The 21,754-nt window shown below is 48.8% G+C and overlaps 1 protein-coding gene across 2 annotated transcripts in view; it reads left to right on the top strand.

Annotated features, from left to right (window-relative positions):
- The window catches only part of SETD3 (SET domain containing 3, actin N3(tau)-histidine methyltransferase), a 72,496-nt gene that overhangs the window by 27,895 nt on the left and 22,847 nt on the right, over positions 1-21,754 (top strand). For both annotated transcript variants that reach the window (XM_088464299.1, XM_088464298.1), the window contains exons 5-7: positions 2,253-2,404; positions 4,915-4,987; positions 6,386-6,642. In XM_088464299.1, coding sequence (XP_088320425.1) covers positions 2,253-2,404; positions 4,915-4,987; positions 6,386-6,642 — 482 coding nt within the window. The remainder of the gene's footprint in view (positions 1-2,252; positions 2,405-4,914; positions 4,988-6,385; positions 6,643-21,754) is intronic.

The raw sequence follows: 21,754 nt of genomic DNA, 5'->3' as shown, positions 1-21,754 counted from the left end.
CGGCCGCTCTGTCGGCAGAGAGATCTGTCAGGTGTGTACCCACCTATATTCACAATCCAGCCCCCACCATCCATTGCACTTATAGCTGCTGCAACACTCCCTGTGTCTATGTATGGTAATCCCGCTAGCTGTGTTGGTACACTGCAGAAGTCTCCAGTACAGAAGTTCAGGCCTATAACTTCTCGTTAATGTACGCTCCTGGTGCTTTCTCTAGAAATGGGCATCTCTTAGTGCCCCCAGCGCCACCCTGTGCCTGCAGAGAAAGGGGCCTCCCCTGCGTACACTCCGTCCCAGTGCCTCACACCTTAGCAGATTCCATTATACTTGCATTATTCTAGATAAAATTCCTCACTTAAAAAAAAAAAACACCACCCATCTTCCAGGACACTTTTATTTGATTATTTGTAGCAAAATATGTAAAGTTGATGTTAAAGGAATATTCCATCTTTGTAATGCCGGGTACTAGACTAGACAAGGTCTAGTGTGCGTGACGTTGGCAGTGACCGGACCCGGTAGAGGTGCCGGCAGCAACGCAACGACAGCGGGGGCCATGCTGGATTCGGCAGCATGGCCCCCTGCTAACGATATCGCCCGTTGGACCTGCATGCAGGTCCGACTGAGGATGTCACTGACGGGAGCGCGCATCGACATGCTGTGGGTACACGCTGGCCGATGTGGGCAATATGTTGGCCGTATCGGGCGACATATCTTTCAGTGTGTACCCAGCTTTAGATTTAAATGTCACATACCCAGTTTCTATTTTGAAAATATATGCCCCTACCTAAGTTGCAGCGTTAATTAGAAGATAATATCTGTATGAACCTGAAATTGGTGAATTTGCAAAAACATCTGCCTCCATGGAGAGATCACCGCACGCAGACCTTTATGGCCGGCCTTCCCACCCTCGTGTCCTCTCTGACGGTGGTCATATTAAATACCCTCTCACAATTTTAAACATCGCTGGCCCTGGCAGAAGACCATACACTGGCGGCCATTGTGTCTGCGTACAGCCTACTGTGGACCTCATTCAGAGTCTCTCGCTAGATGCGATCGCTCGCACCCAGCGTATGCAAATTTGTCAAAGTGACGCCACGGGAAGCGGTCGCTCGCCAAGGCATTAGCACGCACGCCATGTCTTAGCGAGCGGCCAGCATGCGCCCAATCGCACAGCCAGAGCCGCCCACCTGCACACGTCGTCTCCAGGAAGTGTATTAGAACATTGGTACATCGAGGACCATCGGAAGCGATCGCAGCGCTTGTGGTTGCCTTACCCTACCGCAAGCACTGCGAGGAAATCAGTGTAAAAACCAGGCATGTGACGTGTACTATGACGCTGCTTGTTCATTATGCACGCCTCTAAAACGGCATGGAAACACTCATGCACGCCTGCGTTCGCACCTCCACTCCCCCGTTATTAGTGTCCTGCCCCTGTCACCACCCACAAACCTCACCTCCTGTCCCTCATTTCACTGGGCTGTCTTTGCTGGGCGAGCGAGCGGCCTGCGATCGCAGAGTAGTTCGCGCACGCGCAGAACGAAGCGTGCGCGTACGCAAAGCATCAGGCCGCTTGCGAGCGGACAGCGCTAGCGAGAGACTCTGAATGAGGTCCTTTGTACACAAGTTATGTAGCGACCTTTATTGCAATATGTGGCGTGAGCTTATTGTATATCATTCTAAATACGTGTCTCTTAGAAAGTTGAATTTATACAGATGTTTTTCATGCTGTTTGCTGCAGACGTAGCTCACATAAACCATCGCTTCCCTTGGCTGAAATGCTTATCTGCATGTGATAAAATATATATATATATAATTATCAACACCAACAAGTGTCAGTAGCGCCGTGCAGGGAGAATTACAATAATACACACAATTCTATATCTGAAAAGCTCAAACACAGTACAAGAGAAAAAGATCAAAACAAGATGTTTATATAGAACCGAGTGACCGTTATAACAGTAGCAACAGTTACCCAGTGCCCTAGGGAAGGCGGGCATAAAGGGTCCGAGCCGCTCACTGTGAGTGGGAGGGTACTGGAGACAGGGATAGTGCAGGGGGACAGCAGCTAGCACGCTGACACTGGACAGGGTGCGTCATTTTAGGGGGAAACTTTTTTTTTTTTTCCCCTAAACGTAACCCTTGGTTTATACGAAATTATTGTAGAAGTGAGGAGGATTAAGAAATTACTAGGGAAATGTGAATCGTTTACTACGCTGCAGCCCATTTCAAAAAAGGTTTCCTGTTGTGACTCTTAGTTGGTTTATCTGTCGTGTTTGATGGGAAAAGAGAAGATTATTTCCCCGAGCTGATTGAATGGGCGAATGAGAATGGAGCATCCACTGAAGGCTTCGAACTGGCAGAATTTCCCGACGAGGGCTGCGGGCTGAGAGCTACGAGGGATATCAAGGCGAGTTATTAGTTGGTGTCGCTTTCTCTCTCATTAAGGTGGAGATTCCATATTCTGGCTTTCTAGCTCATCGGCATGGTCAGGGAGTCTGGAGCTTGGTGAGACCTGCTGTCTATCATTTGCATGCACACAGGTCTCCCGCTGAGCAGGCGGATCACACTCACATAAATCTAGATTGTGTTTTGTCCCCAGTAAATGGAGGCAGCAGGTATCTTGTGTTTTATTAATGGCTGGCTGGATAATAGACCACCAATCTCCTGCATGTGTCTTATTACCTGCAGACTGAATCACACAACGGATTTCTGATACATTTATTAAATTGCTGGAATTTGGGGCATGAGTTACAGCGACATTACTCATCCGGAAGCTGCGATTTGTGTAATATTTGCAAAATACAGTTTTTAGTAGATCTCCCATAATTGTTTTATCTCCTGCAGCTGATAATCATGGTGGTTAAGGTTTATAAATGATTGGTACGCTTTTGTTTTTCTGCTTTATGATAAAACAAATTTGTCATTTGAACCCTTCTCTGTGGCATTAAGCTGGTGACGGAGCGGTTATGTTGGTGGCTACTATGGACCAGATTGAGAGACTGGTTCGGATGATATCCACCAACTGTGTTTTTTTATGACCTGAATTAAGGCTTTGGGGGGGCCGGGGCACTTAGGACGGGGGGGCCCTAAAGACCAACATTTGGGACACGGAGATTGAGTGGTAGAGCGTAAGCCTTCTGCGTGCACGTGAACAGGGGGAGTGGCCACATTGCACGCCCCCATTTCACATCACACTGGGGCATGCACATCATTCCCCGTCCTCACTTGCACAGCTGGTGAGCGCGTTCCCTCCCTACCTTTCCTCCAGGTGGGACAGTACCTAAAGGACAGGACTGACCCACCAAAATCGTAATGGTTTGGGAGGATCTGTATACATACATAGTCATACACATACATATATACTGTCAAACTGTCACACACATCCATACATATATAGTTACGCACTTATACACATGCTGTCACACACACAGTTATAAACATATACACACAGTCACACACATGCATACATAGTCACACACATATACATATTATCCCCCTCCTCCCTTTTGCCTTACATCATTGATTTTCAACCTTTTGCAACTCGCGGCACACTGATCAAGATTTAAAAATTGCCAAGGTACATTTCCAGTTATTTTTTTTTTTTTTTTATCCAAATATAATCTATAATCACAAATGTTAACACATATATTTAAGATTTTTTTTTCATATAATTTTCAGGTTTTGGCCCCCACAGGAGATGTAAGACGCTCAGGAGCGGTATCAGCGCAAGTTATGTGCGCTGATACCGCTTCTACCCGATATATACAGCTTCTACCCGTTGTATGATCGGGGGTTTGGTGGTAAATGGCTATGCGCCCCTGTCATTATTGGCGCTGCTATCTACAAGATAGTAGCGCCGAACGGCAGGGCTGTGTATGAACGGTCAGATCGCCTGACCGTTCCGCCTGCTGTTGCTGTCGCTATCGACCGCTACAGCCTGACGATGCCCTATCCCCACAGCAGGGACTGCGGCGGCTGCCGGCTCTAGGCTGCACTCTGGGCTCTCGCGATACTTGCGAGGTCCCGCGCATGCTCAGTGGAGCCGGCTGGGACTGACACAAAGTGCATCGGTCTCTAGCGGGGAGCGCCAGAGGGGGGAGTTAACACTCCCACTCTCCGGCCGGTAGTGTTTCATGCTTCGCCTTGGGTAAAGAAGCGAAGCAGGAAGCGTTATAGCGGCACGTTCAGTGTCGCTATAATACATCTAACCCATTGGCCCGCACAGAAAAAAAATGAAACACAAAAGACTTTCCTGACCTGTCGGTAACAGAAAGAGAGAGAAGCTCCCAGTCGTCCCTCCCTGTCCCTGATCGGCATCCAGCAGTGGCTTCAGCCTCAGGGAGTGTTCCTAAATCACTGCAGAGAGACAGAGCAGTAAGCACTATGTGGGCAGAACAGCGTTGCAGCGTGCGTCTCCTTAGGTCACAGCCTGGGATGCATCTGAGCCACCTGGAAGAGCCCAGCACTGCCAGGGCCTGAAGTTAGAACTGGTGTTGATATCTCCAGGACCCCGGCGGAGGCTGCGCGCACTGGCAGGCATGGCTCTGCTTCTCCAGCGGAACAGCGGTTGGAAAATGCTGCCTTACATGGTCACTTGGCACACTGCAGCTGCTCCTGCCTCTTCCCGTCCTCTCTTCCATGCTGCTGCTGGCACTGACTAACTGCTGTGTAGCCCTGCCCCCTGCCCGAACTCCACCCACCCCCCAATCTCCGTTTTATAATTTTTACAGCTAGCAGTGCACTTTTACATTGCAGCTATACTCAAAGGCTTGTGCCCCCTGCCCCCTTAATCCGGCTCTGCCAGCAGCGTCCTATTCCTGTGCAGTACGTGTGTTGTCTGTTTAGGATTTCTCTATTAGGGGCCACCTCTAGGTACTCCTCCATGAAAACTGAATAACACCTGTTTTTCTCCCTCAGGCAGAAGAGTTATTCCTTTGGGTACCAAGAAAGTTATTGATGTCTGTCGAGTCTGCTAAAAACTCAGTATTGGGTAAGAATATGATCTACAATAGATCGGGATTGGCACATGGCATTTTGGGTTGCTCTTCTTTGTCTTAACCACCGAACCAGAGCAAAACTATATTAACAACACAGGCTAAATTTAGTAAGCGGCGGGTTGCAAGGGGATTACATACCGATGGGACCCACCCCTGCGGTTTCTAAAGTCCTGTTCCGAAGCCAGCCTTCTGTAAGCCTGCCCTGGTTTAAAAGCCTGAACTGATTAATAGGGTCTGTCCTGGCTTGTATTATTATTAAAGAAAATAAATTAAAAACAAAACACAAAAAAAACATTGTGGGAATCTGGCCTTTAAAGCCTAGGCTGGTGTTGAAAAAATGGTTTTGGTCTAACTAATCACTAACCAGCACTAAACTGAACCAGTCATGGAGACACTCGACGTGGGGTCCCCCTGCCATAATGTTAAACAGCCCTCGACTGGTCAACCAGGGTCTGGAATCCCCAGGGAAGTGCAGACCCTCTCTCTAAGGACAACCAACAACCCAGGGCTCTTTTTCATACCGCAGAGCAGTGGGTACGGAGGTAATTATTTATTTTATAGTAATAAGAAGATCGTTCTTTACATGTCAACTACTGGTCCCAGCAAGTCTGCCAGGGCATGATGGCACTTTGACGACCACAAGTTGCAGCATACCCAGGCATCCAGGTCCCGCTGTTATCTATAGTCCGCCTGTAAAGAAAAAGATTAAACAGATAACAAAACACACACCGCGAATGTTGTGTAAATAAGGACCACCCCTCGTTCACCACATCCATGGGACAGGTCCTCTCCGGTCCATATATCATCCACAGATCTTGGCGAAACGAAAAATGCTGCAGTGTCTCCCTCCGGGAGCCTGCCGTGATTGAGACGCTCACTCGTGGGCACGCTGGTAGAAATAAATGGCACAGGAGTCGCTTAGTAAATTTAGCCCTACATGTGAGTGGTTTGAAGGCCTGGGATACAGGGGAGACCATCTCTAGTTGCATATTGATGTATGTCAAATATTGGAGATGAGTAGTGTGTGAATAGAAAATCTATAGCACTGTGTCTGTGGTGTCATAAAGCTGCATGTAAAAAATAGCATAAATAAGTTCGTAAGCGGAGCAAGATGCTTGTGGATATACACAAATAGCATGTGTGCAAGGTTACGTCGGGCACACTTACAGCCAACTACAGTAGGTCATAGGCACAAGAAGTGTTTAGGTTTGTTTTGATTGCGAAAAAAGCGCTATTAGGTTTTATCTCAAATGAAGCAATCTGCTAATCTTTGTTCTATGGAAATCGCAGTGACATGGCCTAATAATGGGCTTGTGTACTTGCTAAGCTGCTTCAGTTTATGTACGGTATTTGTTTTTTTTGCTATACCTATTATTATTCTCTGTATTTAGGATCGCTTTACTCTCAAGACCGCATTCTGCAAGCAATGGGGAACATTACCCTGGCCTTCCACTTGCTGTGTGAGAGAGCAAATCCCAATTCGTTCTGGCTCCCATACATCAAGACGCTCCCCGGCAGCTACGACACGCCACTTTATTTCGAGGAGGATGAGGTCCAGTATCTCCAGTCTACCCAAGCCATACACGACGTGTTCAGTCAGTACAAGAACACTGCGCGCCAGTACGCCTACTTCTACAAAGTCATCCAGGTAAGACGGTCGGTTCCCTGGGTGCCATGTGTCCGAGTTTTATAGCCGATCATTGTGTCCGGGCGAGACAGGACTGACAACACAAGCCATGTGACTAAAGATGGGTACACACTATACAGACAATGGTCGTTCATATACACTGAACGGCCATCATCTGTGTCTGGCTGCGGGTCCCAGCGGCCTGGGGGCGTGTCCCAGTGGGCGGGTCCCGCCCCCCTACCCGCGGCTGTCGCTGTGTGTGTACGGGCAGTCTGCAGATATATCTGTTCATAGGCTGTGCAGCACAACCAATGTGATATGTCTGTGAACGACGACGTTCACCGACATATCGCGGGTACACACTGGCCGACGGGCAGCAGATATATTGGCCCATCAATCGATCGGCCAATATATGTGTTAGTGTGTCCCCAGCTTTAGATAACTCCACTAAACCTAAATTATGTGTTTAAGAAGTCCAGAACCTGTGGTTCAATTGTGTAAAACAATCACCTGCTATAACTCATTATATATTTAGAGAAGTGTGTGTATAGATAGATATACTGTACGTACATACATACTTGTATGTTTAAATGGCTTCATGTCTTGTGCACTTGGTAAAGAAGGGCATCAGCTCATCTTGGTCATGTGAAATGATAACTGGTTAAAACTGATATAAGGTTGTGTTTATGGATTTTCAGTGTTTGTACAGTAACCCCCTCCCCTGTAATGTGTCCCCCATGGAATGAAGCGTGTGTAAGGGGGTGGCGGGTCAGTACAGCTGTTGTGCCGGGATGTTAAGGTGAAGCTGACACTAGGTCAGACCAGTATGGATGAGCTGTCCTGTTCCCCTTCATCCTGGCTCAGTGTTTGTACAGTAACCCCCTCCCCTGTAATGTGTCCCCCATGGAATGGAGAGTGTGTAAGGGGGTGGCGGGTCAGTACAGCTGTTGTGCCGGGATGTTAAGGTGAAGCTGACACTAGGTCAGACCAGTATGGATGAGCTGTCCTGTCCTGTTCCCCTTCATCCCAGCTCAGTGTTTGTACAGTAACCCCCTCCCCTGTAATGTGTCCCCCATGGAATGGGGAGCGTGTAAGGGGGTGGCGGGTCAGTACAGCTGTTGTGCCGGGATGTTAAGGTGAAGCTGACACTAGGTCAGACCAGTATGGATGAGCTGTCCTGTCCTGTTCCCCTTCATCCCGGCTCAGTGTTTGTACAGTAACCCCCTCCCCTGTAATGTGTCCCCCATGGAATGGAGAGTGTGTAAGGGGGTGGCGGGTCAGTACAGCTGTTGTGCCGGGATGTTAAGGTGAAGCTGACACTAGGTCAGACCAGTATGGATGAGCTGTCCTGTCCTGTTCCCCTTCATCCCAGCTCAGTGTTTGTACAGTAACCCCCTCCCCTGTAATGTGTCCCCCATGGAATGGGGAGCGTGTAAGGGGGTGGCGGGTCAGTACAGCTGTTGTGCCGGGATGTTAAGGTGAAGCTGACACTAGGTCAGACCAGTATGGATGAGCTGTCCTGTCCTGTTCCCCTTCATCCCAGCTCAGTGTTTGTACAGTAACCCCCTCCCCTGTAATGTGTCCCCCATGGAATGGAGAGTGTGTAAGGGGGTGGCGGGTCAGTACAGCTGTTGTGCCGGGATGTTAAGGTGAAGCTGACACTAGGTCAGACCAGTATGAATGAGCTGTCCTGTCCTGTTCCCCCTTCATCCCGGCTCAGTGTTTGTACAGTAACCCCCTCCCCTGTAATGTGTCCCCCATGGAATGGAGAGCGTGTAAGGGGGTGGCGGGTCAGTACAGCTGTTGTGCCGGGATGTTAAGGTGAAGCTGACACTAGGTCAGACCAGTATGGATGAGCTGTCCTGTCCTGTTCCCCTTCATCCCGGCTCAGTGTTTGTACAGTAACCCCCTCCCCTGTAATGTGTCCCCCATGGAATGAAGCGTGTGTAAGGGGGTGGCGGGTCAGTACAGCTGTTGTGCCGGGATGTTAAGGTGAAGCTGACACTAGGTGAGACCAGTATGAATGAGCTGTCCTGTTCCCCTTCATCCCGGTTCAGTGTTTGTACAGTAACCCCCTCCCCTGTAATGTGTCCCCCATGGAATGGAGTGTGTGTAAGGGGGTGGCGGGCCAGTACAGCTGTTGTGCCGGGATGTTAAGGTGAAGCTGACACTAGGTCAGACCAGTATGGATGAGCTGTCCTGTTCCCCCTTCATCCCGGCTCAGTGTTTGTACAGTAACCCCCTCCCCTGTAATGTGTCCCCCATGGAATGGAGTGTGTGTAAGGGGGTGGCGGGTCAGTACAGCTGTTGTGCCGGGATGTTAAGGTGAAGCTGACACTAGGTCAGACCAGTATGGATGAGCTGTCCTGTTCCCCTTCATCCCGGCTCAGTGTTTGCAGGAAAGTCTGTAGCTAGTGCGAGAGGCCGGATCCTGTGCTCACATTCATTGCACGGAATAACATGGGAGTTAAGTGTTAAGTTGTAAGGAAACCCAAGGCAGAGCCGCACGGACTGAAGGGTTAGACTGCTCTGCTTTTCATAAACATCACCGCTGGCCTCTGCTTGCTCTCACCGGCTTGCCCATAAATGGCTGTATTCTGAGGGGAGAACCACTAAACCTGCTTGGCCGGCAGGCTCCACGGACGGGAAGAAAACACAGATTTTTATGTTTTGCAGCTGCTGTTCCCAGCCAGGCGGCGGCTCTCCGTGATGAGAAGACACAGGTGTGCAGTGTGTTAGACAGAAATAAATTGTGCGCTTTGCTCGCTGACAGCAATACTCACAGGGTATCTCTGCAAGAAGCAATGTGGGCCGCTGGTCTTTTCTGCCAAAGTCAGAAGAAAGATTAGTTTCCCTAGGAGCAAAGGACCTTTTTGTGTTTACTCCTCGTACAATGTATTCGTCCATGAGTCGTCATTCTGGGGTGTGTTAGTACCCGCTGGGGTCACCACCGACCATATTATACAACTTCCCTCAGCAGTGACTAGTGAAGCACTAGCGGGGCCCTCTCTGGTTCCCCTGTGTTTTTTGGGGGACACTCCTGCCTTGTATAATGGATCTTTTCTCCGTGACACCTCTTCTGTGGCGGCTACTGATTGGATGGCTACATATACAATTTTTAAGATTTTTGTTTATCATGACGTCTGCACATATGGATTATTGAATATAAAAACACTGTTGTGTAGTTCAGGTCGGTTTTCCTTTTAAAGCAATGGTTCTCCACCCACAAGTCAAGGCCCCCATACACCATCCGACGGATTGCCGTCCTGCGATGGGATCGGAGACGCCGATCCACTGGTGAGAAATGCCGCCGGGCGGCCATCGATGTTCCACAATCCGTCGGAGGATCGGTGAAATTATACATGTTAAATTTCACCCATTTGCAAATTACAATCATATTTTGATCATGATCGGCAAATCGGTGAAATCCAAAGATGCCGGGTTGCAGGAAGACAATAGTCAGTCGCTTGTGTATGGGCCCCTTAACCTCAACAGGTCATGTTTGTAGGATTTCTGTCTCTGGAAGCAGGTGGGATAATTACTGATCCTGCAACATAGATTATCTCACCTGTGCATGTTTAAAGAAATCCAGAAAACATGACCTGCTGGTGGTACTTGAGAACTGAAGTTGAAAATCCCCTGATTTTAAAGCATTTAACACGTCTTTCCAAAGTATACAGAGAACTTTCTGCGTTATGCGGCTCTCATTGAAATGTCTTACATGGCTCCCAAGACGGGAAACAAGATTCTGCCTAATGACAAGATCCCACGGAGGCGGCTGTATGTGTGCCTTCCCCCAGGTGCTCAATCATCCCATCGCTCCTCACGCCTTCCAAATATTACTCGCTTCTAAAAACATCAGCCAGATCCCCGTGTGCACACCTGGGGAATAACCTAATCAGCGCGTCCCAGGCTGCTTTCATTTATCATTTCCGAGTATCCGAGCCAGATACGACGTAGGCAGAACCACTCGCCCCGATAAGATTCTGCGTTGTCGCCTCTTATCACGGTGTCATGTGGGTGGACGGTTTAACTTCCCTAACAAGCCGCTTGATATTCTATTAGCATTTCTTGCATTAGTCGTCTTTTCTGCCAATTCTAGGGGACAATTGTAATAGGACACAAATATGTTCAAGTTTCAAAGACTTGTTGGAAGAAAAATAAGAGTGTATAATGTCAGGGAAGTATTCATGAAGGCCTGACGTCTCATTTTTCCCAGTAGTGAATATTCTGCAAAAGATGATGAAAATGTCTAAGTTAGCAGCACGATGGAATATTACACGTAGACAGGATTCGGGGGGGATACATTCAGTGTTTATGACGTCAATTAAATTAGATGCAATGTGCAAGCAAATCTCATATGTACAGTGTTAGGCTTACATGGTGCATTGTCCTGTGCATCCCAGTGGGACTGCGAGATAAAATGCACAATCTCTGGGTGATGTATTGCGGTGTTGCCATCTGTCAATCGCCTGTACTTCACATTTAATTGAATTACCCGCTATGTAACTACTTTTCTGTGATTGTGAGACGCTTTACACACTTTATTTTATTTCATTAGTTGTCCAAGTTTCTAAACCAATTCTATGAGAAAAAATATCCAGTTTTACAAATGTACTGCAGTAAATAGATGGACCTGCAATTTCATTTTATTAATAACACAGCTTCATTGTTCCTCTCCCGCTACAATGCTTCATAAACTGTTAATGTTGTGGGACAGTTTAGAACTTTTCTTTTTAGGTGTCTTAATCATCGAATGTTTTTTTTTTTTTTTATTAACGAAGGCGCCCATACACTCTGCAGTTATATCAATCCGTTAGATTACAACTCTTCACGTACATGTATGTGGTCATCGTCCGCCCGTGGCTAGCTGACCAGCAGCTGTCGGATCTCGCCACGTTTCCACAAAATTGATTGCTTACTCAGTCTGGGCGAGGGGAATTTCTACTTCAGGGTCCATAGGGTATCCACAGGATACCTTGGGGTATAGGTGTGACGTCAGTCGCAGGGCACCAAAGAGTTAAGCTTTCAGCCTCCCAGGATGCACTAGGTCCCCCTCCTATACCCCACCCCCGAGCCAAGGCACCCCAGTTTAGTTTGGTGCCCGGCCGGAGTCGGGTGCACCTGTTGGAGTGGGGGCTAGAAGAGCCCCTGAAGCTTTTTCTTCATGCAGCTGCGGCTGCACATCTGGATGAACAGCATGGACAGTCAGTCCTGACGTCCATGCTGTCTTCCCTACACCCCGCCGGTACCAGAACGCCGGTACTGATCCGGGGATGCTGGTGGGCATCTGGGGTCACAGCTAGCGGTGACCCCAGATGTTCCGGACCATGGCCGGATTCAAGGGGGACAGAGGTAAGCAGCGGGGTCCCGCGGTGGGTCCCCGCTGATCACATGGTCCTAAGTCCCCAGGCAGGGGGCTCCCTGGGGACTGGCTGCAGCGTGGAGCCAGGCGACCAACCTGCGCTTCCACTACCCCCTGGGACAGCGGACCGCAGCAGAGCGGTAGCGCTGCGGCGTCCCAGGGGTTAAATGCATGCCAGGGGAGCGCGCCTTCCCTGTCTCACAGCCGGCGCCTCCCCTGCTGCACACAGCCCTCTCTGCACTGTGCTGACTGGCCCTGTGTCAGCGCTCCTCCCCCAGGCCAGCCTTCTCTCTGCTCCTTGGCGGCCATCTTTTCAGAAGCATGGTGAACGCTGCTGGAAGCCTGCATGGAAGCATCGTGGTCTGGGTCCCCCCGCATACCTCTCCTCCGCTGTGGTCAGGTCTGTGTATGCAGCGCTGTGTCCTACCAGGCCCTGTGTCTGTGTAGTTGAGTGATCAGCGCTGTTAGTGCAGGAATTGATTTTCTTTGCATTGTATGTGACTGTGCTAGCGCTGCCTGTAACTTTTCTTCTCAAGACTGTCAGCTTTATTACTGTCCCTGTTCTTTCTGCTAAGCCCTTGCGGTGCGGTGCTGCAGGGTGGTCTCTCGCCTATTTAATATATAATTGGTGAGAGGGGTCACATACGTGGTGCCATCATGTCTGAAAGTGATTTTCCCCTCCGGCTACAGTGTACCACGTGTAAAGTACCGTTAGCGGAGGGGGAGGGTAGCGCGGAGGGCCTTTGCCGGCAGTGTTTGTCCATGGCGCGGCCTCTTACGGTTACAGCACCGGTACAGGAGCCGCCCTGGGCTTGTTTCGCTCAGGCGCTAACAGCTTTAGTGGGCCAGTTAGCTCCGCAGCCCGCGTTTACTCTGATGGGTTTGTCCCAGCAGTCTGTGGTGTCGTCACCCATGCAGGGTTTCCCACGACAATTGGTGGTACCCCACAGTCTCCCTATTTCCCCGCTCCCGGTTTCTCAGGAGTCAGCGTGGGTTAACTCCCTGACGAGTTCTGTACAGTACTTGTCAGATGTGTTGCAAGGGGAGTCTGTGATGCGGCCTCATAAACGGCCGGTGGCGTCTCTGTCCGCTCCTTATGAGGATGACGAAGGGACGTCTGATGATGGGGAGATTCTGGATCCTTACGATCAGGAACCTCTCCATACTAAGGACGCTGATGCCAAGTCCAAGGTATATATTCCTGGACTTATTCGGGCGGTCCGCACAGCCTTGGTGATTGAGGACGAAGTTCCCCCAGCGGCTATGTCTAAGTATGCCTTTTTCAAAGACGTGAAGGGCGATGCCACAGTCTTTCCTCTTTCGGGTCAGTTGGTGGACCATTTAGAGGAGGCGTGGAAACAGCCTGGCAAAAGATACCAGCCGCAGAGACGCCTGGCGGTGGCTTATCCGTTCGCGGATAATTATTTTGCGAAGTGGGAATCCCCTCCACAGGTGGATTCTCACGTGACCCGTCTTGTCCGTAGTGCCACATTGCCGATGCCATCCATGTCCTCCCTTAAGGATGCTACGGACCGCAAGGTGGAGATCTGCCTGAAGTCCGCTTATTCCCTTGCAGGGGGGGCAGCACGGCCGGCTATGGCCATTTGCTGGGTTGCCAGAGCGATGGAGCGCTGGGCGGATTCATTAGAGGCTTCTTTTGATTCCGACTGTCCGGCCGAACAGGCGGAGTTGATTGGCAATCTCTGTGATTCGGCCACCTACATCAACGAGGCGGCTCTAGACATTAGTACTCTGGTGTCTAGAATTTCTTCAGCAGCGGTAGCTGCTCGTCGCACCTTGTGGCTGCGATCCTGGAAGGCGGACGCAGATTCCAAGAAGGGTTTGGAAGCGTTGCCGTTTACCGGAGAAGTTCTCTTCGGTCCGGATCTGGATAAGATTGTGGCCACGCTGGCGGCAGCCAAATCGGCTTGTCTCCCGTCGGCCGCTGCTCCTTCTGGTTCTGTACCATCGTCCTTTCGGTCATCTAGGGCCCAGGGCAGGCCCAAACCACAGTCGTTTCCTCGTCAGGCTGGCCCTAGGAAATCGGTCAAGCCCCGGAAGCAGGCATTGAGTACCAGACGTCCGGCCCCCAAGCCAGATGACAAGCCTGCGGCCTGACGGTCCGGGCCTCCCTTTGGGGGATCCCAGGGTGGGAGGCCGCCTGCTGCAGTTCGCCCAGTGTTGGTCGGTCACTACGACAGACACTTGGGTTCTGGAGGTGGTCTCCCACGGGTACGTCCTCTCCTTCCGGCACAGACCCCCGGCTCGATTCTTCACCACGGGTCTACCATCAGACCGGAACAAGGCTACGGAGCTGCTGAAGGTATTGCACACTATGCTCCAGGCTGGAGTTATAGTGCCTGTTCCATTCTCCCAGAGGGGCCAGGGTTTCTATTCAAATCTTTTTTTGGTACAGAAACCCAATGGGTCCTTTCGTCCGATTCTCAACCTCAAAGCACTCAACAGGTCTTTGCGGGTACCGAAGTTTCGGATGGAGACCCTACGGTCCATCATTCTGGCGCTGGAACCTGGGGACTACATGGTGTCATTGGACATACAGGACGCTTACCTGCATGTCCCTATTCTTTTGCGCCATCAACAGTTCCTCAGGTTTGCAATCCGCAGCGACCACTTCCAGTTTCGGGCGTTACCTTTTGGCCTGGCGACAGCACCACATGTTTTCACCAAGGTGATGGTGGTCATGGCGGCTTCTCTGCGGCTGCAGGGAGTCCGCATGTTGCCGTACTTGGACGACCTGTTATTGGTGGCGGGATCTCCAGAGCTCCTGTTACGCCACTTGGACCTGACCATTGCCCTGCTGCAACGGCACGGCTGGCTAATCAACTGGCAGAAGTCCACTCTAATCCCGTCTCGGAGGATTCTGCATCTTGGAGCCTTATTGGACTCGGGACAGCAAAAGATCTTCGTGACGGAGGAAAAGATCTCTGCTTTACAGTCAAGGGTGCGCAGTTGTCTGCATAGCCGCCGGGTGTCTCTACACTCGGCGATGAGGTTACTGGGCTCCATGGTGTCGGTGTTCGACATGGTGGAATATGCCCAGTTTCACTCCAGACCTCTGCAGCACCTGATCCTGTCAAAGTGGAACGGGCTGCCTCAGTCTCTGAAGTCCCAGACGATTGTGTTCACCCCGGAGGTTCGTCTGTCCCTTGCTTGGTGGTTACAGACGTCCCACCTCAGCGAGGGACGTCCGTTCTGGGTTCCAAATTGGGTCCTGTTGACAACGGACGCCAGTCTTCGGGGCTGGGGAGCAGTTTCGGGTCCACATCTGTTCCAGGGCAGGTGGACGCCGACAGAAGCGGAGCTTCCAATCAATATCTTGGAACTCCGTGCGGTCTTCAATGTTCTCCAGCAGGCACATCGGTTTCTCCAGAGTCACCCGGTACAGGTCCAGTCGGACAACGCTACCACCGTGGCCTACATAAACAGGCATGGAGGAACCCGAAGCCGGGCGGCTCTCGTAGAAGTGTCTCGGATCCTGGTTTGGGCGGAGCGCAATCTTCCGGCCATATCAGCGGTCTTCATCCCGGGAGTGCTCAATTGGGAGGCGGACTTTCTAAGTCGCCAGGACGTTCATCCGGGGGAATGGTCCTTGCACCCGGACGTTTTTCAACTACTGGTGGACAGATGGGGTCTTCCAGAGATCGACCTCATGGCGTCCCGGCACAACAACAAGTTGCCGGTGTACGGGTCTCGCACAAGAGACGAAGGGGCGTCTCTGGTGGATGCTCTGTCCGTCCGGTGGACGTTCCGGTTCGCATACCTGTTCCCTCCGGTCTCCCTTCTTCCACGGGTAATCCGGAAATTCAAACAGGAAGGAGGGACGCTCCTGTTGATAGCTCCCGCGTGGCCCAGACGGCACTGGTTCTCAGACCTTCAGGGTCTGTCCGTGGACAGTCCTCTGCGGTTGCCGCTACGACCGGACCTCCGGTCTCAGGGTCCTTGTCGTCACCCAGACCTGACTCGGCTGTCTTTGACGGCGTGGCTGTTGAGACGGCCATGCTGAGGTCCCGGGGGTTTTCCAGCTCTGTGGTGCGTACCATGTTGCGAGCTCGGAAACCGTCTTCCGCGAGGATATACCATTGCGTGTGGCATACGTTCTTCCAGTGGTATCGACCGAGAGGTTATGCACCGCGAGAGTTTCGTCTGTCTCGGATTCTCGCCTTCCTGCAAGCGGGACTAGATCATGGGCTTCGCCTTGCTTCTTTGAAGGTACAGGTTTCGGCCCTATCTGTCTGGTTTCACCGTAGGATTGCTACAATCCCGGATGTGCGCACCTTTATGCAAGGTGTTGTCCGCATTCAGCCGCCCTTTGTTCCACCTGTGGCGCCTTGGGATTTGGCTGTGGTCCTGAGGGCTCTCCAAGGACCGCCGTTTGAACCACTGGGATCAGTGGATCTTAAATGGCTAACAGCGAAGACTGTTTTCCTTCTGGCTATTGCTTCGGCCAGACGTGTTTCTGAGTTAGGGGCTCTTTCTTGTAGACCCCCTTTCTTGGTTTTTCATGGGAACAGGGCAGTACTCCGCACTCGGCCCAAGTTTCTTCCCAAAGTTGTTTCCCAGTTTCATGTTAACGAGGAAATCGTTGTTCCGGCCTTTAACTCACCGGGTCTTTCCGTGGGTGAGGCCTCTTTGGATGTTGTGCGGGCCTTAAGGACTTATGTTGACCGCACTTCTTCGTTTAGGAAGTCGGACGCTTTGTTTGTCCTCTATGGCTTCCGTAAAAAGGGTTGGCCTGCTTCAAAGCAAACTTTGGCAGCCTGGATCCGTATGGCTATTTCTGAAGCTTATCTTCATGAAGGCCTACCGGTTCCTCCTTCTCTGAAGGCTCATTCCACTAGGTCTGTGGGTCCTTCGTGGGCAGCTCGACGTGGTGCCTCTGCAGTCCAGATCTGCAAGGCTGCTACGTGGTCCTCTGTCCATACCTTCGTGAGGTATTACAGGTTTGACACCTTCGCCTCTCAGGATGCTTCCTTCGGGCGGCGGATTCTCCTTTCTGCACAGGAGCGTCCCCACCCTTGAAGGATACTGCTTTGGGACATCCCCAAGGTATCCTGTGGATACCCTATGGACCCTGAAGTAGAAAATATGAGATATGGTAAGAACTTACCCTTGTTATCTCTATTTCTACGAAGTCCATAGGGTTCTACAGGACTCTCGCCCTGTCGCACCTGTGCTGCAGATGGGCTTTGCTCTGATCACCGGTTTTCCGTCTCCCTCTGGTGAGAATGTGATTCTTGTATGTGTCCAGATCTTTGTTCTCTCTCTTCCTTCTCCTCCTCCGGCCTATGGCTTGGTAACTAACTGAGGTGCCTTGGCTCAGGGGCGGGGTATAGGAGGGGGACCTAGTGCATCCTGGGAGGCTGAAAGCTTAACTCTTTGGTGCCCTGCGACTGACGTCACACCTATACCCCAAGGTATCCTGTGGAACCCTATGGACTTCGTAGAAATGGAGATAACAAGGGTAAGTTCTTACCATATCTCATATTTTTTTTGACCTGAAATAAATAAATTAAATAAATAAATATATATATATATTTTACCCCAAAAAAGTTATTTGCAGAGAGTTTCAGCAGCAGTTCACATAGTTACTCAGACCTTTACCTTGTGCGAGTTAAGCAGACAGCCGGGTCTAGCTGTACTCTGCAGCACAGACTGAAGCATTGAGTTCTCTGGCAGCTCCTTCCTGGCTTCCCCAGGTTCTGAAGTCACTAGTGTGCTCCTTTTATATGGGGGAGTTTTGCCACCGACATGGTCACCAATGGAGCAGCTTCTGCCCCTAACAACAGATACACTGAACCCGGATCGATGCAATCTGTACTGAGTAAGTATGGAAGCTGCTGCCGGTTACAGAGGTGATGTTAATTACAAAATCGGTTGTTTTGCATTTAATATTATTGCCCCTTTAAGTCCACCGTCCGAAACCTGTGAAGTGCAGCTTATAAAGTTATAATGCACACCCTAAATATATATATAAATATATATATATATATATATCTTGGAGGTGCTTTTTTGTGTAGCTTATAAAGTTAGCACTAAGTTGTGGGTCACTCTCTGCCAAATAATCATTCTTGTGTGTAGCAGGCAGGATACTGACCAGGAGGTGTTCCTGGGGTGTGTAAGCCACCTGTACTTGGGTATAATCTCAGGTGTGTAGTACAATAATTAACACCCCATAATGATGTAATATGTTACACTGCAATAACACCCCACAATCTTATATGTTACACTGTAATATATACCCCATAATGATGTAATATGTTACATTACAATAAACACCCCACAATCTTAGACATTACACTGTAATATATACCCCATGATGTCATACCCTATAACGGTACACTGCAATAATCACCTCACGATGTCATACATCACAATTTAGTGAAATACAGAGTAATGATGTCATACTTTGTAAATGTCCCCACTACACTACAATTAGAAGCTCAGTGATGTATGTGTTAGAAGGTATAACTGCCTGCCATAGACATAGGAGTGTCACCTTCTCATGTTATATAAAGCCCGCTGCATTATACTGCACATTATAATTTACGCCTATTGCCGGCTGAGGCACACGGTCACTGGGGATAAAGTGCGGTGATGGACATCACACAGTGTGGGGATGAGAGGGAGAGAACTGCGGGCCAGGGAGCGCGGTGCTACTTGTAAGGGGCTGAACTGCTGCCAACATCAGCAGGAACACAGCAAGTCCTCCCCCCTAATAACAGGCGCAGTGTGGGCTTCTGTAGCCTTTCTATGACAGGTGTTTCTGCCTTGTGTATAGGCTAGAGACAGGTCGGATAGCTATTCCAAGGCATCGGAGATGCTGCTATATGCATTAATGTGATATCTTATGGTAATGACTTGGTAAAGAGGACCACATCACAAATTTACCCCACAATAATGCCTTTACGGAGACCGGGGGGGTGTTTTCTTTCTGAAACATAAACCAGCTACAATGGAGGAAAACCATTCTAATAGGGCAGAAAGTGCACATTTACATGTGTTGTGATTTATCTTGGCTCCTATCAAGATATGAAAACTTATCCATATACATTTATAATTTACTATATCTATTTGCATCTTAGATCAGCCTTAAGCTGCCATTTTAAAAGTCCTTCCCCCCCCCCCACCGTCCCCCACCCCACCCCACCCCTTCAAGACTTCAACATTTTCTGCAAGTAAATCTAAACTGTGAGCAGTGACATGCAGTCAGGATGTCTCCGCAGGTGATGCTTCTCCTGTATATATAGTGACACCTGCAGATCTCCTCTAGAGCTGCCCTCCTTTCTGGACGTCTGACGACCACCAATCCACATCCAGCCAGTTTGTCAAGACATCCCTGTCCTCTACAGTGCCTTCTCCAAATGAATGTTTCACCGCACAGCCCCCGCTATACACAATGTGGCTTTTTTACACCGTTTACACCTAAATGGGTTGAAGTTGCTGTATAAATGGAGCAAATCGACCACTAAAGCCAATCAGACCCGGTATTTGTTGAAACCGGCATAAATCTGATCACAGCCTGTCATAGTGTACCCACAGTATTTGTGCCCAATAGGCTGTGGCATTGAGGCCAAACAGCCCAGTTTGGTCATACATACTGACCTTAGATCTGCTCTTGTATTCCCTTCCTCTGTTACATTGTGTGTACTCTCTGTGCCACTTTACCTCTATAAATATTAGTAATATAATAGATGTTGAACTTTTAAATCTATACAGACAGTTCATGCAGTATGTTGTATTGGTGCATTAGTGTGACATAAAGAGCAATGCTATAACCGTGTGTTGTATTGGTGCATTAGTGTGACATAAAGAGCAATGCTATAACCGTGTGTTGTATTGGTGCATTAGTGTGACATAAAGAGCAATGCTATAACCGTGTGTTGTATTGGTGCATTAGTGTGACATAAAGAGCAATGCTATAACCGTGTGTTGTATTGGTGCATTAGTGTGACATAAAGAGCAATGCTATAACAGTGTGTTGTATTGGTGCATTAGTGTGACATAAAGAGCAATGCTATAACCGTGTGTTGTATTGGTGCATTAGTGAGACATAAAGAGCAATGCTATAACCGTGTGTTGTATTGGTGCATTAGTGTGACATAAAGAGCAATGCTATAACCGTGTGTTGTATTGGTGCATTAGTGTGACATAAAGAGCAATGCTATAACCGTGTGTTGTATTGGTGCATTAGTGTGACATAAAGAGCAATGCTATAACCGTGTGTTGTATTGGTGCATTAGTGAGACATAAAGAGCAATGCTATAACCGTGTGTTGTATTGGTGCATTAGTGTGACATAAAGAGCAATGCTATAACCGTGTGTTGTATTGGTGCATTAGTGTGACATAAAGAGCAATGCTATAACCGTGTGTTGTATTGGTGCATTAGTGTGACATAAAGAGCAATGCTATAACCGTGTGTTGTATTGGTGCATTAGTGTGACATAAAGAGCAATGCTATAACCGTGTGTTGTATTGGTGCATTAGTGTGACATAAAGAGCAATGCTATAACCGTGTGTTGTATTGGTGCATTAGTGTGACATAAAGAGCAATGCTATAACCGTGTGTTGTATTGGTGCATTAGTGTGACATAAAGAGCAATGCTATAACCGTGTGTTGTATTGGTGCATTAGTGTGACATAAAGAGCAATGCTATAACAGTGTGTTGTATTGGTGCATTAGTGTGACATAAAGAGCAATGCTATAACCGTGTGTTGTATTGGTGCATTAGTGTGACATAAAGAGCAATGCTATAACCGTGTGTTGTATTGGTGCATTAGTGAGACATAAAGAGCAATGCTATAACCGTGTGTTGTATTGGTGCATTAGTGTGACATAAAGAGCAATGCTATAACAGTGTGTTGTATTGGTGCATTAGTGTGACATAAAGAGCAATGCTATAACCGTGTGTTGTATTGGTGCATTAGTGTGACATAAAGAGCAATGCTATAACCGTGTGTTGTATTGGTGCATTAGTGTGACATAAAGAGCAATGCTATAACCGTGTGTTGTATTGGTGCATTAGTGTGACATAAAGAGCAATGCTATAACCGTGTGTTGTATTGGTGCATTAGTGTGACATAAAGAGCAATGCTATAACAGTGTGTTGTATTGGTGCATTAGTGTGACATAAAGAGCAATGCTATAACCGTGTGTTGTATTGGTGCATTAGTGTGACATAAAGAGCAATGCTATAACCGTGTGTTGTATTGGTGCATTAGTGTGACATAAAGAGCAATGCTATAACCGTGTGTTGTATTGGTGCATTAGTGTGACATAAAGAGCAATGCTATAACCGTGTGTTGTATTGGTGCATTAGTGTGACATAAAGAGCAATGCTATAACCGTGTGTTGTATTGGTGCATTAGTGTGACATAAAGAGCAATGCTATAACCGTGTGTTGTATTGGTGCATTAGTGTGACATAAAGAGCAATGCTATAACAGTGTGTTGTATTGGTGCATTAGTGTGACATAAAGAGCAATGCTATAACAGTGTGTTGTATTGGTGCATTAGTGAGACATAAAGAGCAATGCTATAACCGTGTGTTGTATTGGTGCATTAGTGAGACATAAAGAGCAATGCTATAACAGTGTGTTGTATTGGTGCATTAGTGAGACATAAAGAGCAATGCTATAACAGTGTGTTATATTGGTGCATTAGTGTGACATAAAGAGCAATGCTATAACAGTGTGTTGTATTGGTGCATTAGTGTGACATAAAGAGCAATGCTATAACCGTGTGTTGTA

This window comes from Taudactylus pleione, unplaced genomic scaffold (assembly GCF_031769625.1).
Source record: "Taudactylus pleione unplaced genomic scaffold, aTauple2 ptg001628l, whole genome shotgun sequence".
Lineage (NCBI taxonomy): Eukaryota > Metazoa > Chordata > Amphibia > Anura > Myobatrachidae > Taudactylus > Taudactylus pleione.
Note: the sequence above shows the minus strand (reverse complement) of the source record. Positions and strands in the feature narration are given on the sequence as shown.